This window comes from Panthera leo, chromosome A1 (assembly GCF_018350215.1).
Source record: "Panthera leo isolate Ple1 chromosome A1, P.leo_Ple1_pat1.1, whole genome shotgun sequence".
In the NCBI taxonomy this organism is placed as follows: Eukaryota; Metazoa; Chordata; class Mammalia; order Carnivora; family Felidae; genus Panthera; species Panthera leo.
In genome coordinates this window covers 205,595,398-205,616,857 of record NC_056679.1, presented here as the reverse complement: position 1 = coordinate 205,616,857, position 21,460 = coordinate 205,595,398, and the positions used below count along the sequence as shown (strand labels likewise).

At 40.0% G+C, this 21,460-nt stretch overlaps 1 protein-coding gene across 25 annotated transcripts in view; it reads right to left on the bottom strand.

The window, feature by feature from the left end:
* The window catches only part of PLCXD3 (phosphatidylinositol specific phospholipase C X domain containing 3), a 221,699-nt gene that overhangs the window by 42,216 nt on the left and 158,023 nt on the right, over positions 1-21,460 (bottom strand). For 20 of the 25 annotated variants that reach the window (XR_006205847.1, XM_042951076.1, XM_042951084.1 and 17 more), the window contains one exon: positions 7,116-7,824. Coding sequence is in view for 21 of the 25 variants with exons in the window: in XM_042951076.1 (XP_042807010.1) it covers positions 7,116-7,824 (709 nt within the window). In the remaining 4 variants the exon portion in view is untranslated. Of the gene's footprint in view, positions 1-1,218; positions 1,498-2,208; positions 2,399-4,281; positions 4,395-7,115; positions 7,825-21,460 lie in introns of those variants that run through there. The other 5 variants (XR_006205840.1, XR_006205842.1, XM_042951108.1 and 2 more) reach the window with 5 other exon arrangements.

Below are 21,460 nucleotides of genomic sequence, written 5' to 3'. Positions count from 1 at the left end.
TGCTGTAAACATTGGGGTACAAGTGCCCCTATGCATCAGCACTCCTGTATCCCTTGGGTAAATTCCTAGCAGTGCTATTGCTGGGTCATAGGGTAGGTCTATTTTTAATTTTCTGAGGAACCTCCACACTGTTTTCCAGAGCGGCTGCACCAGTTTGTATTCCCACCAACAGTGCAAGAGGGTTCCCGTTTCTCCACATCCTCTCCAGCATTTATAGTCTCCTGATTTGTTCATTTTAGCCACTCTGACTAGCGTGAGGTGGCATCTGAGTGTGGTTCTGATTTGTATTTCCCTGATGAGAAGTGACATTGAGCATCTTTTCATGTGCCTGTTGGCCATCCGGATGTCTTCTTTCCAGGTTTCTTGAAACCAAGTTCATCTGTGGCTGGGGTGGGGGTTGAGGTGCAGCTTGCCTACAGAGGGGAGCAGTGTTGCTCAAAGAAGGACTCACCTGGAGGCTGTTAGAAATTGAAAACTCTGAGCCACAGGCTTATGAATCAGAGCCTCTGGGAAAGCACACAGGAATTTGCATTTTCACGAACGCTTCTTAAGCACGGCCCCATTTGTCTGGAGCTTCCATCTTATTTACAAGCCAGACTCCTCTTTCTAATGGTTCAAAAGACCTAGATTCTGAATTGATCCTAGCACTGGTTCAAGCCCCACTTGAACAAATTATTTAGTTTTTCTGACCTTCGGTTTCTTAAATTGCATATCAAGAATAATACCTGTTGAACAAATGAGGCCTCCATAAGTATATGTTGAAGAAATTAAACCTTATGATGAAAGCATCTTATGAACAATGATTATTCTAATGCCGATCTTCCATGGTCTCCTTGACATTCTTTCTCTTTAGGCATGTGTCTCCTGAGGAGGCCACTTTCCCTTTTACTGAAGAGACTAATCCATTATCAGCTGTTCCACCAGTGCACTGACCTACTGGGGCATGGCAGGGGTGGCGGGGTGGGGGGTGGGATAGGGCAGAGGCAGAAAGCTGCTCTTCATAGAGATTGGTGCTTTCTCATGTCACCCTGAGCTGCCTTTGAACCATTCTGAGTCTCCACCCTTCGTGAGCTCCCTGAAGCTGCTAAGGTGACGGTGCTGCAGGTGAACAACTTCCCAGAGTCCAGCCCCACACCTGCTGGGTCCAGGCAACAACAGGGTAAATCGGGCAGCAGAAATATTGTTTGAGGTATGGTTGTGAACTGGGGTATGTCCCCATAAGATGGAAATATTAGAGTTTATTGTGTTCACGAGGCAGAAAGAGAGCCCATGAAAGGTCAGCCCTGCACAAAATCGATGGCCCACCCCCAGGTCTGACGTCTGATCCTCTCTGGTCAAGGTTCTAGGGCACCTTGTTATGTTGTGCACGATGCAGATAGAGAGCCGGTTGGCCCTTCCATGTTGGTCCCTGCAGTCTGATGGTCGCTGACTTTTCCTAGCCTTCTTGTCCACCCTCTGTCCTCATCCTTCCCTAAGGTGTAGAGGACAAAATTCTGCCTGCAAGCCAAAAGACCTGGATTTTAATCCCATATTTGCTGCCAGTTACTTCTGTTACTTCGGATAATCGTTTAGCATACCTCTGGCCTCAATTTCCTTACTCAACGGAAACAGTCAAATGGGCAATTGAGGCACAAGGCAAGGAGGTGGAAACAAGTCACCTTTAAATTTTCCCTTCCTTTCTGTTATTTAATAGTGGTGCTTCCATGAGGGTCCCCATGACAGCATTCTACCTCGGTTCACTTTCTTTTTTTTTTTTTTTTTAAGTTTATTTATTTTGAGAGCGAGAGAGAGCATGGAGGAGGGCCAGAGAGAGCAAGGGAGAGAATTTCAAGCAGGCCCTGCGCTGCCAGCGCAGAGTCCGACATGGGGCTCGAACTCACGAACCCTGAGATCATGACCTGAGCTGAAACCAAAACATTTCAAATCTACTCTTCTCATTAGCTTTGCCTACCCCAACTGTGGCATACGTTTCCCTGCCAAACCCCTAGACCTGACTCTGCCCTCCAAGATGACAGATAACATATTATATGTACCCACTGCTAAGAAACGTGAATTTTACCTAGTTTGCAGGAGTAGGCATGGAACTTGGAGTCAAGCAAATCCAAATAATAATCCTGGTTTTGCTAAACCAATATGAGAGTTTTGAGCAAGGTACTAGACATTTCTTATCCTCAGTTTTTCAACTCTAATGTATTTAATAATACTTACCTTGCAAGGCTGGAGGGAAGATTACATGGATAAATTCATGCAAAGCACTTAGTACAGTGCCTGGTACATAATGTGGGCTCAACCAATACAGGAGCCTTCATTTTCCCAGCTGGGTGACATTGGTGCTTATTCACAGTCAGCCAACAACCAATTACATGCTGAATATTTTACTTCATCCTCCAAACAATGACTGTGATGATGAGGGAAAATGGGCAGGGCAGTTAGCACAGTATTAAACAGATGTGGAACACTTAAAATAGATGATAATGATGATCATAGTCATTATCACCACCATCATCGTCATCATCTAAATTACTGGCCTGTATAAACCTTGTCTTAATTAATTCAGCATCAATTTACTTGCAAAGACGTATTGCTCCTTAAATATTCCAACAGGTGGTCTAACTGATTTTTTTAAACTAACAAAACCTATAATTTAATAAACTTCCATGAATTAGAGAAGGACTTGACTCAAGTCGCACACCTTCTTTTTAAGAACGTGTGAATTCCGTGGGGGTGAGGTGCAAAAGCTGGTGTTTGAAAAATAAATTAAAAATAGGTCTTTAAGAAATAAAAATCTGTGTCTTTTGGCATTACTAAAATGTGGAAAATGCATCTGCAATATTTGGAACCAGTGGCCAGATTGAAAGCTACACTACCTGAGTTGAGTTGTCCTAAAAGCCACCTACACCTTCAAACACTGTTTTCTAAATGCATGTGCTCACAGTTTTGTTAGTCCAAATATTAGACGCCATAAAACATTATAGAGAAACTAGTCACATGCAGGATCTTAGAACTGTAGGATTTTAGAACTGGAAAGTGTCTTGGAAATAATCTAGTTCAAACTCCAAACTTTGCAGGGTGAAAATACCTAAGGTCCAGGAAGATCTTAAAATTGCCTAGCGACTTCTTTGGTGGCAAAGGAGAGTCTCATTACATCTTTTGGTGTTAATGTAGGACTTTCTGAATGAGTACGTTTGTGCACAATAGCAAGAGGAAAAGGGCAAAAAGTCTTCATGGGCTTTATCACTTGATGAGAAAAAAGAAGCACTATGTCTTTGGGAAGTCAACTATTTCGATGACTTTCAGAGGTAAGTAAATTAACTTTGCAAGGAACTATCTAAGGACTGACAATGACCTTTTCCTATAAGCCTCACACAGAAGGCTGAAATATGTCAAATCAAATAAAAACAAAACCAGAGCTTTACACGAATACCATACGCAGGATACAGGCATTCCAATTTGTTTACAAGGAGGTCTTTCTAGTACTTCTGAGACAAACTCTGTTCATAATGGCCAGGTTCAGATATATTTGCAAATCATTTGCAAGTAATTTGCATAGTCCTAGAGAGGAAAAAAAAGTTGATTCTACCTACAGGGTCTGCATTTCTACTTTTTCAATTTTTCTTCCCCCTTTTCTTTTTTCTTTTTTAAGTTTTTTTTAATTTATTTTTTGAGAGAGAGAGAGAGAGAGAGCGAGCAAGTGGTGGGTGGGACAGAGAGAGAGAGAGTGGGAGAGAGAAAATCCCAACCAGGCACCTGTGCAGAGCCTGAGGTGGGATTTGATCTTCCGAACATGAGATCCTGACCTGAGCTGAAATCAAGACTGGGGTGCTTAACCAACTGAGCCACCCAGGCACCCCTTTCTTCCACCTTTTTCAGTGACACAGCTCTACTATTCCAGATATGTAAACCAGAGCCAAGTGAAAAGTTCTGAATTAGAGCAGATGACTGAGGACAGTTTTTCAAAATTAATTCTATGGGCTGTTAATAAGTGCTATCTGAGAAAATATTAAGTGTTTGCAAAACATTGTATTAGTTCAGTTTAAACAGAATTCTTTGTTAAAATGCTTGTTAGTGACTTTTACATGCTATAAAGATTGTGAATCTTTTGAGAGACTTAAGCAGATATCTAATTTTCAGCACTTTCCTAACTTACTTGATCTTTTTCCCACAAATCCTACTTTACTAATACTGTACTATAGCATAAGTAACCAAAGAACAGTTTGACTTATAACTTGCAAAGACCTAACTGCATGAAATCCTATAAGAGAAAAAAATGAAAATCTATACCTTGAGTGGATTTTTCTTCTTGACCTCCCAAAGGCTATTCCTTACACAGGTAAAAGCAGGGTATGGTTCTTGGCCAAATGCAAAGCAGGCATATTAGATGGGAAAGTCTTTTCCTAAATATAGAACGAGGCAACAGAAGGTAAAGAAAGGAAGGGAAGACTCCTTTCATGCCCAATATGTAAAATTTAGAGATGAAGCTTCCTTCATTAAAGATGTAGTGAGAATAAAGAATGTTGTCATTGGTTGATTCCCAGTCCCCTCCTGCCTTCCCTACCTCTAATGGGTCCTCAGGGACTTCTCAAAATCTGGGGCCTTTGTGGGGTGTAGTTGAGAACAACACATTCTTATGTGTATACACTAGAACTCTCTCATTTTTAAGGATGTAAGAGAAGTGGTAAGTTGTTATTTACCAAAACAATGAACTGTTGTATAAGGTGGTGCTATCAAATACTGTCTGATGGGACTAGCTGGGCCTTAGGGCCAGAAATGAGGAGAATAGTTTGGCATAATAATCTAGAGGAGAGTGTGGAATCTCCAAGACAATGTGTGCCTAGGGAAAGAAAAGAGATGAGAAAAAGAAAAGGAGAAGGAGGTGGAGGAGAGGGTTTAGTCATAAGACTTGAGCATGGGGTTAAAGTGAGATAGACGTCATCTGGGGAAGATATCCTGGGCCAGAATATTTGTACTTATAGACAAGTCTAAAGTTCAATTTAAAATTAATTGTATTATTATAATTATAAAACCAAACCTGTTGTCTCAAATCCTCAGTAAAATCTAAAAACCATTGTAGAAATTGAGCAAGAAGCAAGTTTCAGGTTCTACAGGGTCATGGAAAAGACACATGGGACAATCAACCCATAAAGTGATATAAACCAGAAGCAGCAAGCATTCATACCATAGGAATGTAAGAAATCTAGACATTGGCAGAAATCCTAGGGAAGGCGTTATACTTGCATAGGGTATACAATGAAGAGCTGGGGATCACATTAAAATTTTAAAGAACAGGAGATCTCAGCTAATATCTGAATAACAGAAGGAAGTTACAATTCTGTATGGAGGAACGCCTCAACTCAAATAGCTTGTGGCTTTCACTGCCAAAAAATGCCAATAATTTGCCACTTGAATTGGTTTATATTCCTAATGATCAATTGGCCACATCCACCGGATGCTTTACTCATACTTTAAACTTAGCATAACCTTGACTGTAGCTTCCCCACCTCCTCCCTAAGTCTTTGTTTCCTGATTCTGTAAATGTCTGCATCACTCATTCTACTTCTCAAGAAGAAACTTTATCTCTAACTCTTTTCTCTCGTTCACACCACATAGCTAAATAGTCAAATAATTCTAATTTTTGCTGTGGGATACCATCCCCTTCTGTGTTTTCTCATTTCCTCAGTTTAGCTTGCGTTACCTTGCTGAAATAGCTCCGAGCACCTCTTCACTGTCCACTCTCTCCAATCCTCTGCCTCCACGCTACACCAATTATCTATCTAGAATGCAGATCCAGTCAAGTCACTATGCCACTAAATACAATTTTCTAGCTCCCCATTGTTCATAAGATGAACTTCTTTCTTTAGCCTGGCTAAAGGCTTTCTTACAAGTGTGTTCCTGCCCCACTGCAAGCTTCACCTCCTGCCATTCCCTACTCTACATGCTATGCTATGAGGCCATCCATACGATTTCATCTCCTAATCTTTTCTCCTCATCTCCTTGTCTTTTCCTACAAAGACCTTGAGCAAAATATGTATGCTCTATCTCCTTACCATAATTCAAAATATCAAGTAAAGTTTAAGATAAGGTCTGGTAAGAATTGTAGTTTCTCTTCAGACAATATTTGCTTTGTTTGATACTTTAACTGAAAAGAATAAACAATATGTACAATTCTACATATTGTATCATACCGATGGGAAAGAGCTAGAGATCTTTGGTGGTTGCTTAAATTATACTTTACAAGTAAGCACCACTCTAACATGTATGGCTGGGCTTGCCAAATGGAAACCCATGCTCTGGAGAGTGACCCTTGCTTATGGTATAGCATAAAGGAATAGAATATGGTATGAGAAGCATGGAATTTGAGTCTTGGTTTCCTCCTTCATTGTCCAATTGGCCTTACGCAAAACATTTCACTTCTCTAAACCTCACTTTTTATCTACTTCCTAGGATTATTGTGCAGATCAAATGGAATTAGGTATATAAAACAAGTCCACAAGAAATAGAGAAAAAGCTTTGTAATCTGTAAAGTTCTATATAAATGTGAAAAGGAGTGCTATGAAAATACAACTGGACACGGAGTCAAAATGCATGGTGCTATGCATTGATCTGTGTCCTAGAAAAAAATACATTGAAGTCTTAATCCCCTGTACTCATAACTGAGGCTTATCTGGAAATAAGGTGTTTGCAGACATAATTAAGATGATATAATTAGGGTGGACCCTAATCCAATATGACTGGTGTCCTTATAAGAAGAGAAGAGAAAGATACATGGGGAGAACACCATGTGAAGATGGAGGCAGAGATTGGAATGGTGTATCTATAAGCCAAGACATTGGCTTGTCAACCATCACCAGAAGTTAGTGGGGAGGCATGGAAAAGATTCTCCCTCCAAGCTATCAGATGGAGTTGACCTTGCTGAAACCTTGATGTCAGATGTCTAGCCTCTGCAACTGAGAGATCGTGAGTTTCTTCTGTTTTAAGCCACCCAGTTTGTGGTATGTTGTGTGGCAGCCCTAGGATATTAATACACCTGAGTATAAATTTTAGCTCTGTCAGTTACTAGCTCTATGAATTTGGGTTAAATTCCTTAAGACTTTTTCTCGATACCTTAAGACACTTACCTTTCTGTGATCGTTTCTCTGAGGCCACTGGCCACTCCTTTGACCACAGTGCTAGCTTTGGGGGTCAGTACCACCTGAGATATAAAAAACGAGCCCTTCTTTCTTCTCTCCGTGATGGATGCCTGAAGAAACTGGATCAGTTTTTCCGGGTCTGTGGTGTTGGCCCAGGGTGCTGGCATCATCTGCCCAGGCCAGAGAAAGGGCACTTCCAGAGCCACTGGACTATGGTAGAAGACCAGCACTTGATAGTCTTTCTCCCACAGGTACTTTAGACTAACTTCCTGGGCAAAAATCGCTGGGCACATCTTGTTTCCATAGATATCTTTCAGCATTTGGACCAGTTTTTCATGGTGATATTTCTGCATCCCATAAAAATGGTTGAAGTCCAAGAATACTACCTCCTTATGGTGATCTGTGAGGAATGCATTAATCTCCTCAAGGCCTTCATTGACTTTGGCACTGAACAAACCATGAGCAAAGTAGAGTTCATTGTCGGGGTCCCTGGGCTTGGTGGAAATTCGAAGATCAAAATAACGGATCCCAGCTCCTAGCTGACCAGTAAAGTTCATTGTTTGAGTGGCTAACCATTTCCGCATCAGCTTTTTGGCTACGGTTCCAAACACAGAGACAAAATTCTGGACGGTTTCTGGCTGTTCAGGCCCTACTGGAGAGGCTTCATCAATGTAGAAGCTGAAGGAATCATGAGATCCTAGAAGAATAACAAGGCATAATGTGGTTATACTTCAGTCCTTTGCTCTCCCCAACTTCTTTCCCTCTTATAATGTCCATATCTCTCCCTCAAATGAACCAAAGGAAATAATAAGTAATATTTTCTCAGTTCAGTCTCATGTTTTAGGCAGGCCCTTTTTATAGCCTATACAGTACACACAGCACTTCAACAGACCAAACTGATTATAAAATGACTTAAAAATTCCTTCTGATCAGTATTTTAAATACAAATGATCACCTTCTACTTCTGTCAACAAAGAATTTAATGTATTCATTAGGATTGGCTTTCCATATAAGTGGCATAAGTGACCACTTATAAAGTGGAATTTATGGGGATTCACTGGTTTCCAAATACTTTGTCTATGATCTTGCCCTTTCCATTCATTCGGAGTTGATTTTAATGGTAGAGAGCTTGTGTCAACGAATAAAGAAGCCCTTTTCATGGACAGATGATCAACATGTGAATTGCTACCTCATACAGTCTGGAAGGCACAAGATGTCACAGGGTTAGAGTCAGGGAGAAAGAAGCAACAGGACAGAACAATGTTGATAACATTTAACATCATTCCTTACTCTTCATTTGAGCAAAGTGAACTTGGATGAGGCCAAGTACTTTTCTCGTATTGAATAAGCAGATTTTCTTATAAGTTAACAAAGCTGACAGCACTTAAAAAATTAACTAATAGACTATTTTCTTCACAAATATTTCCTCTCAACAGTGAAAGCTCTCTTTGGAGTTAGCTTCCAAATTTGGAAGAATTTCTTCCTAGGAAGAACAAGGGCAACCTTTAATTATCATTTAATTATTATGTATTTAACTATTATTAATTGTTTAATGTATTATTTTATTATTATTCATTTAATTATTATTTATTACTAATTTAGTTTAATTATTTATTATTATTTTTGTCTGTTACAAATATCAAAACTCCAGAAATGAAGCAATGAACATGTGCATGATTTGCCTGTAAGTACAGAGTGCCATTTAAAATATTGTTGGATCTAATCAAGAAAAATTATTTCGTTTTAATTTTTTTAATGTTTATTTATTTTTGAGAGGGAGAGAGATCACGCACATGTGCATGAGCGGGGGAGGGTGGAGAGAGGGAGACAGGATCCAAAGCTGCTCAGTGCCTACAGCATAGAGCCCAATGCAGGGCTCAAACTCACCAACCGTGAGGTCATGACCTGAGCCAAAGTTGGACTTTCAATGGACTGAGCCACACAGATGCCCCTTGATTTTATTTTTGAAAGCCTCCTGTAATTCTTGGGCATGACCTACTGAACAGGTAACATGAAATTAATATGTCCTGAATTTTTCACATGCATCACTCCCCATCTGTTACTCAGGCTTCCTTCGACCTTGTTGCCCCATTTCTGATCTAGTTCTTTTGAAAATAAAAAAGGCACACCTTGTTCTACTTCTTACACTCCTCCCACCCAACACACACACACACCCACACACACACATACACACACATACTCCCTTTATATTTATCATCCATCACCTCAAGGCCTTTGCCTGATAAGCTATTTGAAGCAATTGTTTTCGGTGATGCAATATTTATCTTTGTCTATATTCCATATCTATGTCAATCTATATCTATATGTCCATGTGTACATCTATCTATGTCGAGCATTAAACAGCCCAGAGGAATAACAAGAGTATGAACTTCAGATACCTTGGTAAATTGTTAGCGAAAATATTTTGAAGAATACTTTAATGCCTTACAAATGATAACCTTTAAGATTTGGAACAGCTAACTCCCCAGAATTATTAGCTTTTTTTAAACAATGAAAGGTAACTCCAAAATACAGAAATGCCATGTTTAATTTAATCTGGAACTGTCTGATCTATTTATCCTCAGTACATGGGATAGGAAGAAAATGTTAGCACTTTCTAAATAAGCAAAACTGGCAGTCTGGATCTGTATTGGCAAATTTTAACAGGGATTGAAATTGCCGCATATCAACTTATTAGTTGCTGTTCGGCCAATTGCTATATAAATGAAAAGGCTAAACAACCTGTGCTGTGGCTCAATATACAGACAGAACATGATTAAAGGAAGAAATAAAAAGGTGAGTTGAAGAAGAGCTATAATCAAATGATCTAGGATTAAAATAGGTATAAATGAAAAACTAAACTCTCAAAATAAGGGTTAATTTATAAAATTTGAAAAATTTTTAAAGTTAATTTCCAAGCATGTGAAAAGAAGGGAGATGAAAATAATTGGCTACTTCTGTAATATTGTGATAGATATATTTGGAAGCAAGCAGAAAGGGAATTTAAATATGACTAGATTTCTTTTTCCAGAAATGAGTGGTTCTTTGCTTTCAATATGACATTGGTTTCATTATTCTGTCATGTGGCTATCTGGCAAATTAGAAAAAAAAAAAAAAGCCTAGAAAAAGTCACCAATTTTGAAAATCGTATAAAAGGACATTAGTCTCTAGATTAAATTATTTGTTGACATTTCAGGACAATATGTTAGGAGATCAAAATAAGGGAATGTTAGGAATAAAAATTAAAAACAGCTAACAGAAGAAACCCCCACCATTTTTTGTCCTAAGCTAGGTGATTCTGAGGTCCATGTACAGCATTTGGTGCAGAGGCAAACATCACTTGGAGAGAATTAAATCATCAATCAATAAAAAACATTGTCTTTGCACTGGGGGAGAGAATACACAATCTAACGTTGGCCAAAAAAGGACTATCTTCATGGCTTTTGATTTCATTTGGAATAGTACTTCCTCCCCAATCTTAACATTTTCACTAACCCATTAAGTTTTTTATTTGTTTGAACTTAAAACAAAAATACAATGGTATTTTATGACCTTTCAGTAACAGAGGAAAAGTCTGGCTGAGCCCTCATTCTTTAAAAACCAGAGAGCCCTGCCCACAAGCAAGACAGTGCTTTTTATTTCTTTGTTCTTGGCTACATCCACAACTTTTCTGCCTTATCTGCTCTAATATTTTGCTGCTACACTGGCTCAGTATTTCTGGGCTCCTCACCTCTTATCTTTTTCTTGTCTACAGACCCAGACTCATACCTTGGACCTGATACTTAATGTTGCTCCCCTGATTCTGAACTTAGCCTCTGAATTTTGGGTCTGATTTGTATTCTCTAGTCAGAGAAGACCTGGCCACTCCCATTATGAACCCACACCAATCAAATTCATTTGCTCTGGCTCTGAAGAAATGAACTGATTAGAAGAGGTCTTTTTCCCCCCCCTTCATTTCTTTGAAACAATCACTTTTACTAGTTCCTCCTCAGTCTGCCACATCATCCCTTCATTTAGGCAGTAGGTATCCTTCTAAAATTGACCCCCCAAATCCCTGACCTCCTGGCATTCATCCTTGCCCCCTGACCCCCCAGTATGGGCCTAATCTAGTGACTTGCTTCTGATGAATTAAATAACACAAATATGATGGGATACCACTTCTGAGATTAGCTTACAAAGACTGTGACTTCCATCATGTTACTTTCTCTCATGCTGACTTTGATGAAGCAAACTGTCATGTTGGAAAGGTCCAGGTGATAAAGAACTGGGAATGGCCTCCGGCCAATAGCAAGCTAGGAAATAAGGCCTTGATTTGAACAGCCCTCAGTAAGCAAGCATAATATATGGAGTTGAATTAGTATGTTGTAACACCTGACACCAATGTAACATCGTGTGTCAACCATACTCAAAATAAATAGACAAATAAGTCAAAATTTTAATGAAGAAAAATTAATTAAAAATGTTCATGGGCAAGGTGCCTGGGTGGTTCAGTTGGTTAAGCATCTGACTTTGGCTCAGGTCATAATCTCATGGTTTACAAGTTTGAGCCTCGCACCCAGCTCTGTGCTGACAGCTCAGAGCCTGGAGCCTGCTTCAGATTCTGTGTCTCCCTCTCTCTGCCCCTTCCCCATTTGCACTCTGTCTGTCTGTCTCTCTCTCTCTCTCAAAAATAAATAAATATTAAAAAAAATTTTAATGTTCATGTGCAACTTTCTATGCATAAAAACTATAAGGTAAGAGGAAGAATGAAAGAAAGTTGCTTAAAAGGTCTTCTTGAATGCACAACTGGAGTAATGTCATTCTGCATACTGTGGTGGATGATCTTAGATGTCATCTGGTCTAACCAACTAGCATGCATCACCCATTTTATTAACTCAACAATGTAAAGAATATGTATGATAATCTCATTTTATGGTCTCTGATAGCACTGGACTTAGCTGCTCATTCTATTGGGTGCTGTAGTAGGAAAAATTCTAGAATGGCCCCCAAAACCTCCACCCTGTGAGTACAGACGCCCTGTGTAATCCTCTCCCCTTGAATGTGGTGAATATGACGGGATATCATTCTCGTGATTATGTTCCAGGATACGGAAAGGAAGTTTTTTCCCCCATTTGTAATTAAGGTCTCTAACTGGTTGGCTTTGAGCTAACCAAAGAGAGAGTATTCTGGGTGGGCATGACCTAAGCAGGTAAGCCATAAAACGAGACAACAAGCAGCAACAGGTTTTCTCCTGTCAATTTTAAGTAAAATGCAATGTTGCAGAGAGGGCAACATGGCAGTTGAAGGGATTAATACCAAAGTGCTATGAAACTTTCTTTAATTTGAAAACATCTGAACAAGAAGCAGCCACAAAAAGAAACATTTATCTAAACTTAAGCAGAGCTTCTGAAAATACAGCTGCCATTGACCTCTCCCCCAGGGACTTTCTTGACTGGGAAGACTGTGTAAATTCAGCTGGTCATTAGAAAAAAAAAAAAAAACCAATATAACCTTCCATACCCTCTCACTGAAGCCCTACCTGCCTCCCTTTGACTAACTTTAATATACAAGCCTTTCCTTTCTGGTTATTCAGTAAGTTACTCATCACTGAGTGATCCCACATGTACACTGTGGACACACAGATAAACCTTGTCTTCTCTCCTATTAACCTATCATCAATTACTTTACAGACTGCCAATCACAGGACCCAAACTGGGAGAGGAAAAGTTTTCCTCCCAACCCCTTACATAGTGGGCAGCCTCTAGGAGCTTGAGGACCACAGTCCAACAACTCAAGGAACTCGATTCTGCCAACAAGCAGCAAGCTTGCAAGAGGAGCCTCGGCCTCAGGTGATGAGACTACAGCCGTGGCCAACACTTTGATTTGCAGTCTGGTCTTCAGATTAAAGTAAATCAGGTAATGAAGGCAGCACTAAAGTGGGGGTTGGGTGACTAGTTTCAAATTCAAGCTCAATCGCTAACTCACAAGTTGACACTGGAGGATCATCAGACTGTTTACCATTCTGGCTTTGGGTTTACCAGTTTGCTCAACTAAAACATTCTCCACACTTACTTCACAGGGTTCTTACAAAGAACAAATGAAACCATGTTTGCAAAAGTCCCATAAAAGGACTATAAAACTTAAATTACTGTTTTGCAGTGGTATACCTAGTCACAAAACAGATACACTTGTGACTAAAGAAACACTACCTAGGTGAATACACGTCAGGATGGCAGTGCAAACTCACATGGGAGATGATTTAAATTGTAGGATTTAGGTTTGTAAATACTTTTCTGAAAACAAGATTCTTATCCGCCATTTGTCTAAGGTTTTAGCAAATATTGAACGATCAAATGTACCCCGTGTCTTGTGGCTTTGAACAGCAACTGAATAGTGACATCCTGCCATGTACTTACACTAAATAGTAACCTTCTTTCATTCAGTGTCTTTCCAGTATTATCTATACAAGTTCTTTGGGATGAACTTCTATTGGTCTCTTGATTTGGCCACAGTTCCATTTCAAATTCTACAAAATCACGGGGTTAATAAACATCAAAGAGAATGTATCAAGTCAATTTCATCTGTGAACCTTCAGAACAAAAGGCCCAGGAGGCTAAGGTTTGACGTGCCCATGAGTGTACAATTCCAATATCTATAGCCTGACCTTAGAATTCAGGCTCTGACTCCATCAAAATGACAACTGCTCCTCTCCTTGCTCTGCAGAGCACTGAGCTTGCAAATTTATGTATGGCATACCAGGCTTCCCTCTCCCTATTTTATTCCTGTTGTTTGGCACAGGGCTGAGGTTTTCAAGACTCCTGCTGTCTGGTAACAGGCTTCCTGCATATTTGATACCTTGATACCTTTTATGATAATAGGACCAACACCACAGGAATGGGGAAGCATATGTACCTTTTACCTGGGAACCAAAAGAAGACTGCTAGGTGAGGAACTGAAAAGGTAGATTTTGTTTCTGAGTCCTCATTCTAGGGTAGGGATGAGCAGGTGGCACAATCTCCACTTTCCATTGGAAGAGATGGTGTGAAGTTTACCCTCTTGTCTTCCTTTTATGAAATTCTTAATCCTAGTCTTCTTTTATGACCCACAAGTATTCCCTTCTGTACAGCGAAGAATTATTTCCATTCATGGTGGTCTTCCTGTCTCCTGAATGCACAGTCCCTCTGGTCTGCACCCACCCCTTCATCAACCAGTAATTGTTATTAGATGTTGTTACTAACACTCATCATGTTCATTAAATATTTTCTCTTTGTTTCTGACTCTCCACCCACAAACCTTCCTTCCTATATACACATGTATATGCACACACTATAAGCAGATTGCAAGCTTCCTAAAAAAAAAAAAAACAAAACCAAAAAACCCATGCCTTATAAGTCCTCGTCCACTACTGCACCTGGTTTTATTAATATAAACCTATTTTAGGCCAATTGGTCCAAATAAAATTTATACAGAATATGCTGCAAAGGTGAAATAATTACTTCTAATAATCATTTGTTACAGATTAGGCAATTTTTCTTTACCACTTCCTCTCGAATTTCTCAGGAAATTAGTCTACACAGCCCGGTTCTCTTTCCCTGACTTTGGTTCCATCTTTCATCCACTGTAGTCAGACCATCACTATTGCAACTCATATCCATCCTCTGTGAAATATCACTGATGACCACTAAAGAAAACCCATGAGCCACTTCTGTGATCTCATTCCTAAGCCCTCACACAGAACGTGGCAGGCATTTAGCTCATGTCGTTGATTAAGCAAATGAATGAATCCTTCTCAGCCTTTCCGGAACATTTGATACTGCTATGCTCCCTCTTTGAAATATTTTCCTCCTTTGGCTTTTGGGACATAGCTCTTTACTAGTCTTTCTACACCCTCTGTGATTGCTGTTTCTCAGTCTCCTTCACCACCTCTTCTTGTTCTTCCAGCTCCTAAATGAGGGTGTTATTCAGAGCTCTATTCGAGACTTCAAGTGGTTCCATTCTTTTTCCTTGCTTGATCTCCTCTACCTCGTTGGCCTCATGCCTTTAACAGATGCACCATGAATTAACACCATCTAATCTGACCTGCATTCCAGACCCCCTGTCTGCCTACCAGGCAACTAAATTTCATCAGTCTGTGGGAACCTTACACTTAAAATGTCCCAGGTGAACCTTAGCATCTTCCTCTTCCAAAATCCTCCTTTTCATGTGCTGCCTAACATACTTGATTACCTTATGATTCTTCTATCTCATTCTTGGCTTCATCTTCAATTCTTACCTGCCTCTCAAACCCCACATTCAATTGGTCTTAAAGTCCCATTGTATTGACCTTCAAATCCTCTCTCAGATATGCCCTCTTCTTTTTTGTTCCACTGCCAGGGGCCTGGTTTCCTGTTGGGACCACTGAAATCACTTTCAGGTACTATTTCCTTCATCCCAGTTGCCACCATTCTACCCTTCTCAAAGGTTTTACCCTGTCTTGGCCTCTAGAATGGATTTAACCTTAGAGAGAAGATATAATTGATTTCCAGCTAAATACCCTGGCATTCATCAACAAGTCCCTTTTGCTTTCTGCCCCATTTTTCATTGACAGGAATTTTGACTCGGTAACATATCTAGTACTCAACTCTTCTGGGGGAATTATTTGCTCTTACAAGCCCCTGCCACCCCTGGGAGACTGAAATCCCATCATTATATACTAGAATGGTAACTAGAACCTGGTTATCTGCTGAGTCTGTCCACCCGTCGGTATTCCTTTAATACCCTTCAATGCTGTCTCCAGAGTACTAATTAGACAGCTCCATCCACTGTAACCTTGTACTAAATCACTAAACACAACCTTTGTGTGGACTCTGGCTTTGAGAGGCTGCAAACCTGACTGATGGTATATGGAACTCTAACATCAGCACATGATCCTCTCTGCAGGTGGATCTGTACTGCCCCATCACTGGTAGTACTTAAATAAAATCCACTCTTGGCTTCTAACTGTAATGGAGGAGAGAAAATGCACAGATTATGGAAATAATATTAATTCTTAAGTCACTTTTACTTGGTTTGGAAGTCAATCAGTCCTCTCCATTGTAAATACATGATGCTCAATCTGACAGGAAAAAAAAAACTTTAAAATTAATTAGTTGGTTCTTACTTGACAACGTATCATTAATCTCACTAATTTTTGTTTGCCCCATTAATTAAACTGATGAGTTATTGGGATTTGTTTTAGAGACAAAGACCAAACCTTGAAGAATAGGGATCACTCCTTACTCCTGGCACACAATCTTGCCTCAGCCCTCCAGCACATGATCAGGTCTTTGTGCACAATACAAGAGATTTTGCATCATCAGAGATAATGTACAATATGTATCAGAAACCAGAACACTTTAGGATTGAACGGATAATTAAAAACTACACACCTGTAATGCATATATTTTACTTGACATAATAAATGTATAGAAAAAAACATTTTCAAGTAATAAACCTGACATATCTTGCAGAACACTGAGATGAATCTTTTTGTAAAGGAATAATCAAAATAGTCGTGCTGTGATTTCTCTTTGGCTAAATCTGTATCTTTCATACTGTGTAACGCCTTCTTCCCCAGCACACCTCAGAGATAGTAAGTGAAGTAAAAGAGGCTGGTTTCCTTACTTAAGTCTTTTGATCCAGGATCCCAGATGCCAAATTTGAGAAGCCCTATTACATTGATGCTTCCCAGGAGTACAGAAGCTCAATATTCATCACAATATCTTTAGAATTACTGGGCTGTTTCCTTAAACCAATAGATGAGCCGACAGTGAATAGTTTAAGAGCAGTCATGTTCCAGGCAAGGGGCAGAAAAAGCAGCTTGTTCTAATTGCCACCCTTGGTGAAACTGTTGAACCTTCTTTTATAGGAATTTCTTTTTAAGGACTATCAATAGGGATGCCAGAGAAAATAATTAAAAGAGACCCCAAGAAATAGAGAAGTTTGAAATTACTGTCTAAGCCAGCTCAACAATGCGTTCTCTCTTTCCACGGCATCTATCTCGGCCCTTCTTCTCAGCAGGGTCCAATGGAATCGTGAGTGGAGGTTTTGCCACGTATATTGTGCTGTTAAGCCAACACTGGCAGCATTATGACCTTCTAAGCCCAGCAACACAGCATCAGTGAGGGCAGTTTCCAAAAAGGGAAGGTCCTGAGACCAGGAAGAATCTATATTGTAAATATAAAGTCTTAAGAAAAAAATCAGTAGATCAGCAGTATTTGTCAGGTAATTCAAAAGAGCAATAGACCCATCTACTTTTTTAAGCACCCCTGGTACTTAGCCAGTGGTGATTTTGACCCAGGAGATATTTGACATCATGTGGAAATACTTTGCATTGTTACAGCTGAAGGGGACCGCTACTGGCATCTAATGGGTAGAAGACCAGGAATGCTGCTATCCATCCTACAACTACATCCACCAACTGCCCTCACCACAAAGAATCAACCAGCCCAAAATGCCCGTAATAACAAGACTGAGAAAGCCTACCCTAGTGGAAACCATACAGGCAGAGCGATTTCCAGAGGTAGAAACCAAACACTCTGAATTTCCCTGCTTCATCTGTAATATACACATTTCCCCACACCTATAACACATCTCTCATACACTTATTGTGCCATTCTATTTTGAAGCTGTCTAAATACGTACTGCAACTAAAAACTGTCACACATGAGGCATTGCTTTTGAGTTTATTTAAAACCCAACAGAATATGTGGCTTTGGCACTTATTTCTACTAATCTCTTGATTTTTTACTTCAACATTTCTTTCAACTGTTCTAACAAGTTCTCAAGGTAACCAGTAGCCCTTTTAGGATAAAATTAAACCCATGCGGACAGGTACATTTTATTCGTTGTCTTCATCACCACTCCAGAAGCCTCTGTGTGGCATGAATGTTATGAGGACAAGATTTGTCTAGTTCTTCTTTAATGTATTAAATAAATCAAACACCTATTCTGTGCAAGGCAGTATGAAAGTTCTATGCATGGCTGTGAAGAGGTGAGGTGGAGGGCTGGAGAGATTAAAATAATTAGCATTTACTAAGTCAGAAAAGGGAAGGTGGGTTCCCTCTGTTTCTTATGCTTTATCTTCTGCTCTATCAGGCCAAGCATTTGGTCGACATTTATTGAGTATCTATTATATGCCATGCATTGGGTCAAGGATATGGAAATAAAACAGATGCAAGACTCATCTAGGTTCTGTCCTTGTGGAGTTCAGATCATAGTGGGGAGAAATAAGCAAGAAAAGCCACCATTATCATAAAGTATGAAAGATGCTATGATAAGCTACATATGATACCTTTTGATAAAAGAGTAGTTCAGTCCTGAGCTCAACAGGATCTTTCAGAATAATTACTAGTCAATGTGAAAGGGTGAGAACAAAACCCCAAACACATGAAACTTTTTCAGTGTTAATATGCATAGGGATCACTCAAGTATCTTGTTAAAATCTGATTATGTTGGTCTGGGAAGGGGCATGAGCTTCTGCATTTCTTTTTTTTTTTTTTCTTATGTTTATTTATTTTTGAGGGAGAGAGAGAGAGAGAGAGAGAGGGAGAAAGAGAGAATCCTAAGCAGGCTCCGCACTATCTGCGCGGAGCCCAATGCAGGACTTGAACCCACAAACAGTGAGATCATGACCTGAGCCGAAATCAAGAGTCGGACACTTAGCCGACTGAGACACCCAGGCGGCCCCGAGATTCTGCATTTCTAACAAGCTCCCAGGTATTATCAATGTTGTTTCAAGGACCACACTTTGAATAGCAAGGTACTAAGATAATACTGGCCTCATCTTCTCTGCAACTACTGTTATACTGCCTTCTCTCCCCATTGTTCTGTGCATCCCTATTCCTCAGTTCCCTTATCTGCACATGCGCACACACACACACACACACACACACACACACACTGATGCATACACTTTTGCTTGTGTGCAGTTTGGGAAGATGTTATAATGCTTGTGTTTTGGATTATTGATTGAATACTTTGCTGTGTCACAAGGAAGAAAATCTTACCTGATCTTTTTATTTATCAATAAAATATTCATATTGGTAATTTTTATAATAAAATATGTTTTTGATAAATTTTCTGAAGTCATTTGCTCATTACTACTCATATGAACACTGCCAATCAATCTGCACATCTCAAGTAATAACCAAACACAAGTCCCAGCTATAAGAAAAGGCAGGAGCAAATCAGAGCACAGGTAAGCCTCGTTGCTCTTATCCTTGAGGCCACCAAGCTGCAATTTCTTCAGATGTCTGTATTTCCAGATTCATCATGGCCACTCTGCCAGATGCCATGATTCAGGGAAAAGGATGAATCAAGGATGACTAAATAAGAAAGATGGGAGATGGTGTCCATGAAAGAAATGTGGCAAAGATTCGGAAGAAAAATGGCATAGTTTGTTAATAATTTTGGCCTTGGTTATTTTAGCAGAGCCTGGAGGGAAACTCAGAAGGGACTTATCTGTTGGCAAATAATCTGGGAGAGAACCAGAAAAAAAAATCATGCTCCTTTTGGCGATCTGCTCTGCCTTGACTTCTAAAGGGCCTGGACAGCTCAAGAAGGACCAGACATTCTGAACCTGGGAGAGACATGCTTTATTTAAGAGGCAACAAGAAAACCTGTTTTGCAGAGCAGACTGTGTGGTTCTTTCCACATTCACTGGCCCCAAAGATGCACCATGAAGTCGAAGGAGATTAGACTCCCAGGAGCCTTTGGTAGAATGTAGCCCCGGGTCTCATGGCCACTCAAGATGGGTCCCTCTCCCTCTGCTGGCTGGACTCCAGCTACACCAGGATTCTTTCTGCTTATTGAATACACTAAGTTCATTCCAGCCTAGCCCTTGTTCTCTCTATTCTCACTGCTTGCAATACTCTGCCCCTAGTTGTTTTCAGGGCTGGCAACTTTTTGTTTAAGTCTCAGCTCAACTGCCATCTTTTTAAGTAAACCTCCTGCATGTAAAGTGAGTGTAACTCATCCAACCCTTCCCTACTGCCTGTCAGTCTCTGTCAGTCACATGATCACCTTTTATTTTCTTCACAGTATTTATCACTAGTTTCAAGTCGCACTTCATTTAATTGCTTGTTTGCTTCCTGTCTATCTCCCCTCACTAGAATTTAATTCCATGAGAATGAGATTCTAATCTGTCTTTTTCACTACTATATACCCATTAAAAGGCATGGCTATGGGCACATAAAAGATATTCAATAAATATTTGTTGTATGAAATAATGTCTTTCCATCTCTCTAAACCTCAATATCCTAATCTGCAAATGGGACTGATAATGCTATCTACCTATAAAGTTTAAGTAAATGATAAGCACTAAACATTGATTATAGAAAATACTCAATAGGTACTAGCTTTTATTATCAATATTAACTATTATTTCCCCATTAATTCTGAGCACAAACTACCTAGCACACAGTGTAGATTCTCACCAAGCATAGACCGAATAAATGAATGAATGAGAATTGCACCAAAAGGTTATAAACACTATAGCTGTCATAAATTTGTAGAACCACTCAGTGAAAATATTGCCACTACATCTAGGGGTGCAGTGGAGAGAAAATTATGTCTTAAAGTCCTCTCTCTTTTTGATTCCCTGGACCACGGGTGTCCTTTCCCGCACTGGATGCAGCAATGCCAAAGCCTGCCATCACAGGAAGGCTCTGCTCCTTACACACATGCCATTCCAGATTCTTACAAGTGTAAGTCTTCCTCCTGATATCCAGAGCCATGACCCTTAGCTTCCCTTCAACCCAGATCGCCTGTAGGGGCTCGAGAGTAGGAAAGCTTACTCCATGACCACCTCTTCCCCCCAGGAGTTTTATACTTGGGACAGGTACCCAAATCTGAGCAGCCACTGAAGCAGGAACTAAGGAAATTCAGTCAGACTCTGCTAACATGCATCGAAAGGGCAAAGAAGTTGGGAAGGGAGATGTGGTCACCAGACGCGCAGCCCAGCATTCCCCACTCCTCTTTAGGAGCTAGTTGTTTAAGATGCTGATGTGTTCCTAACGCCACCTGCTCCACTGGTTTCTCCACTAGAACTTCTCTATACTGACAGATCCCAAAGCTTGGGGCAGCCCTCTATGTCTGTAGGCACAGGAGCAGGTCTGGTTACGTGGGCAGACATAATGAATGACCTGGGGAAAGGGAGGGGACAGATTACATAAGACCGAAACCCTATCATTGAAACCAACTATTCTGAATGAAATGAATCTCTATTGTGTTTTACCTCTAAGAAGAAAACAAATATGAAACATGGCAAATAAACAGTCCAGTTATTATATTCTCTTAGATTTGAGAGCCAGAAGGCCTCTGAAGCTTATTTAGCT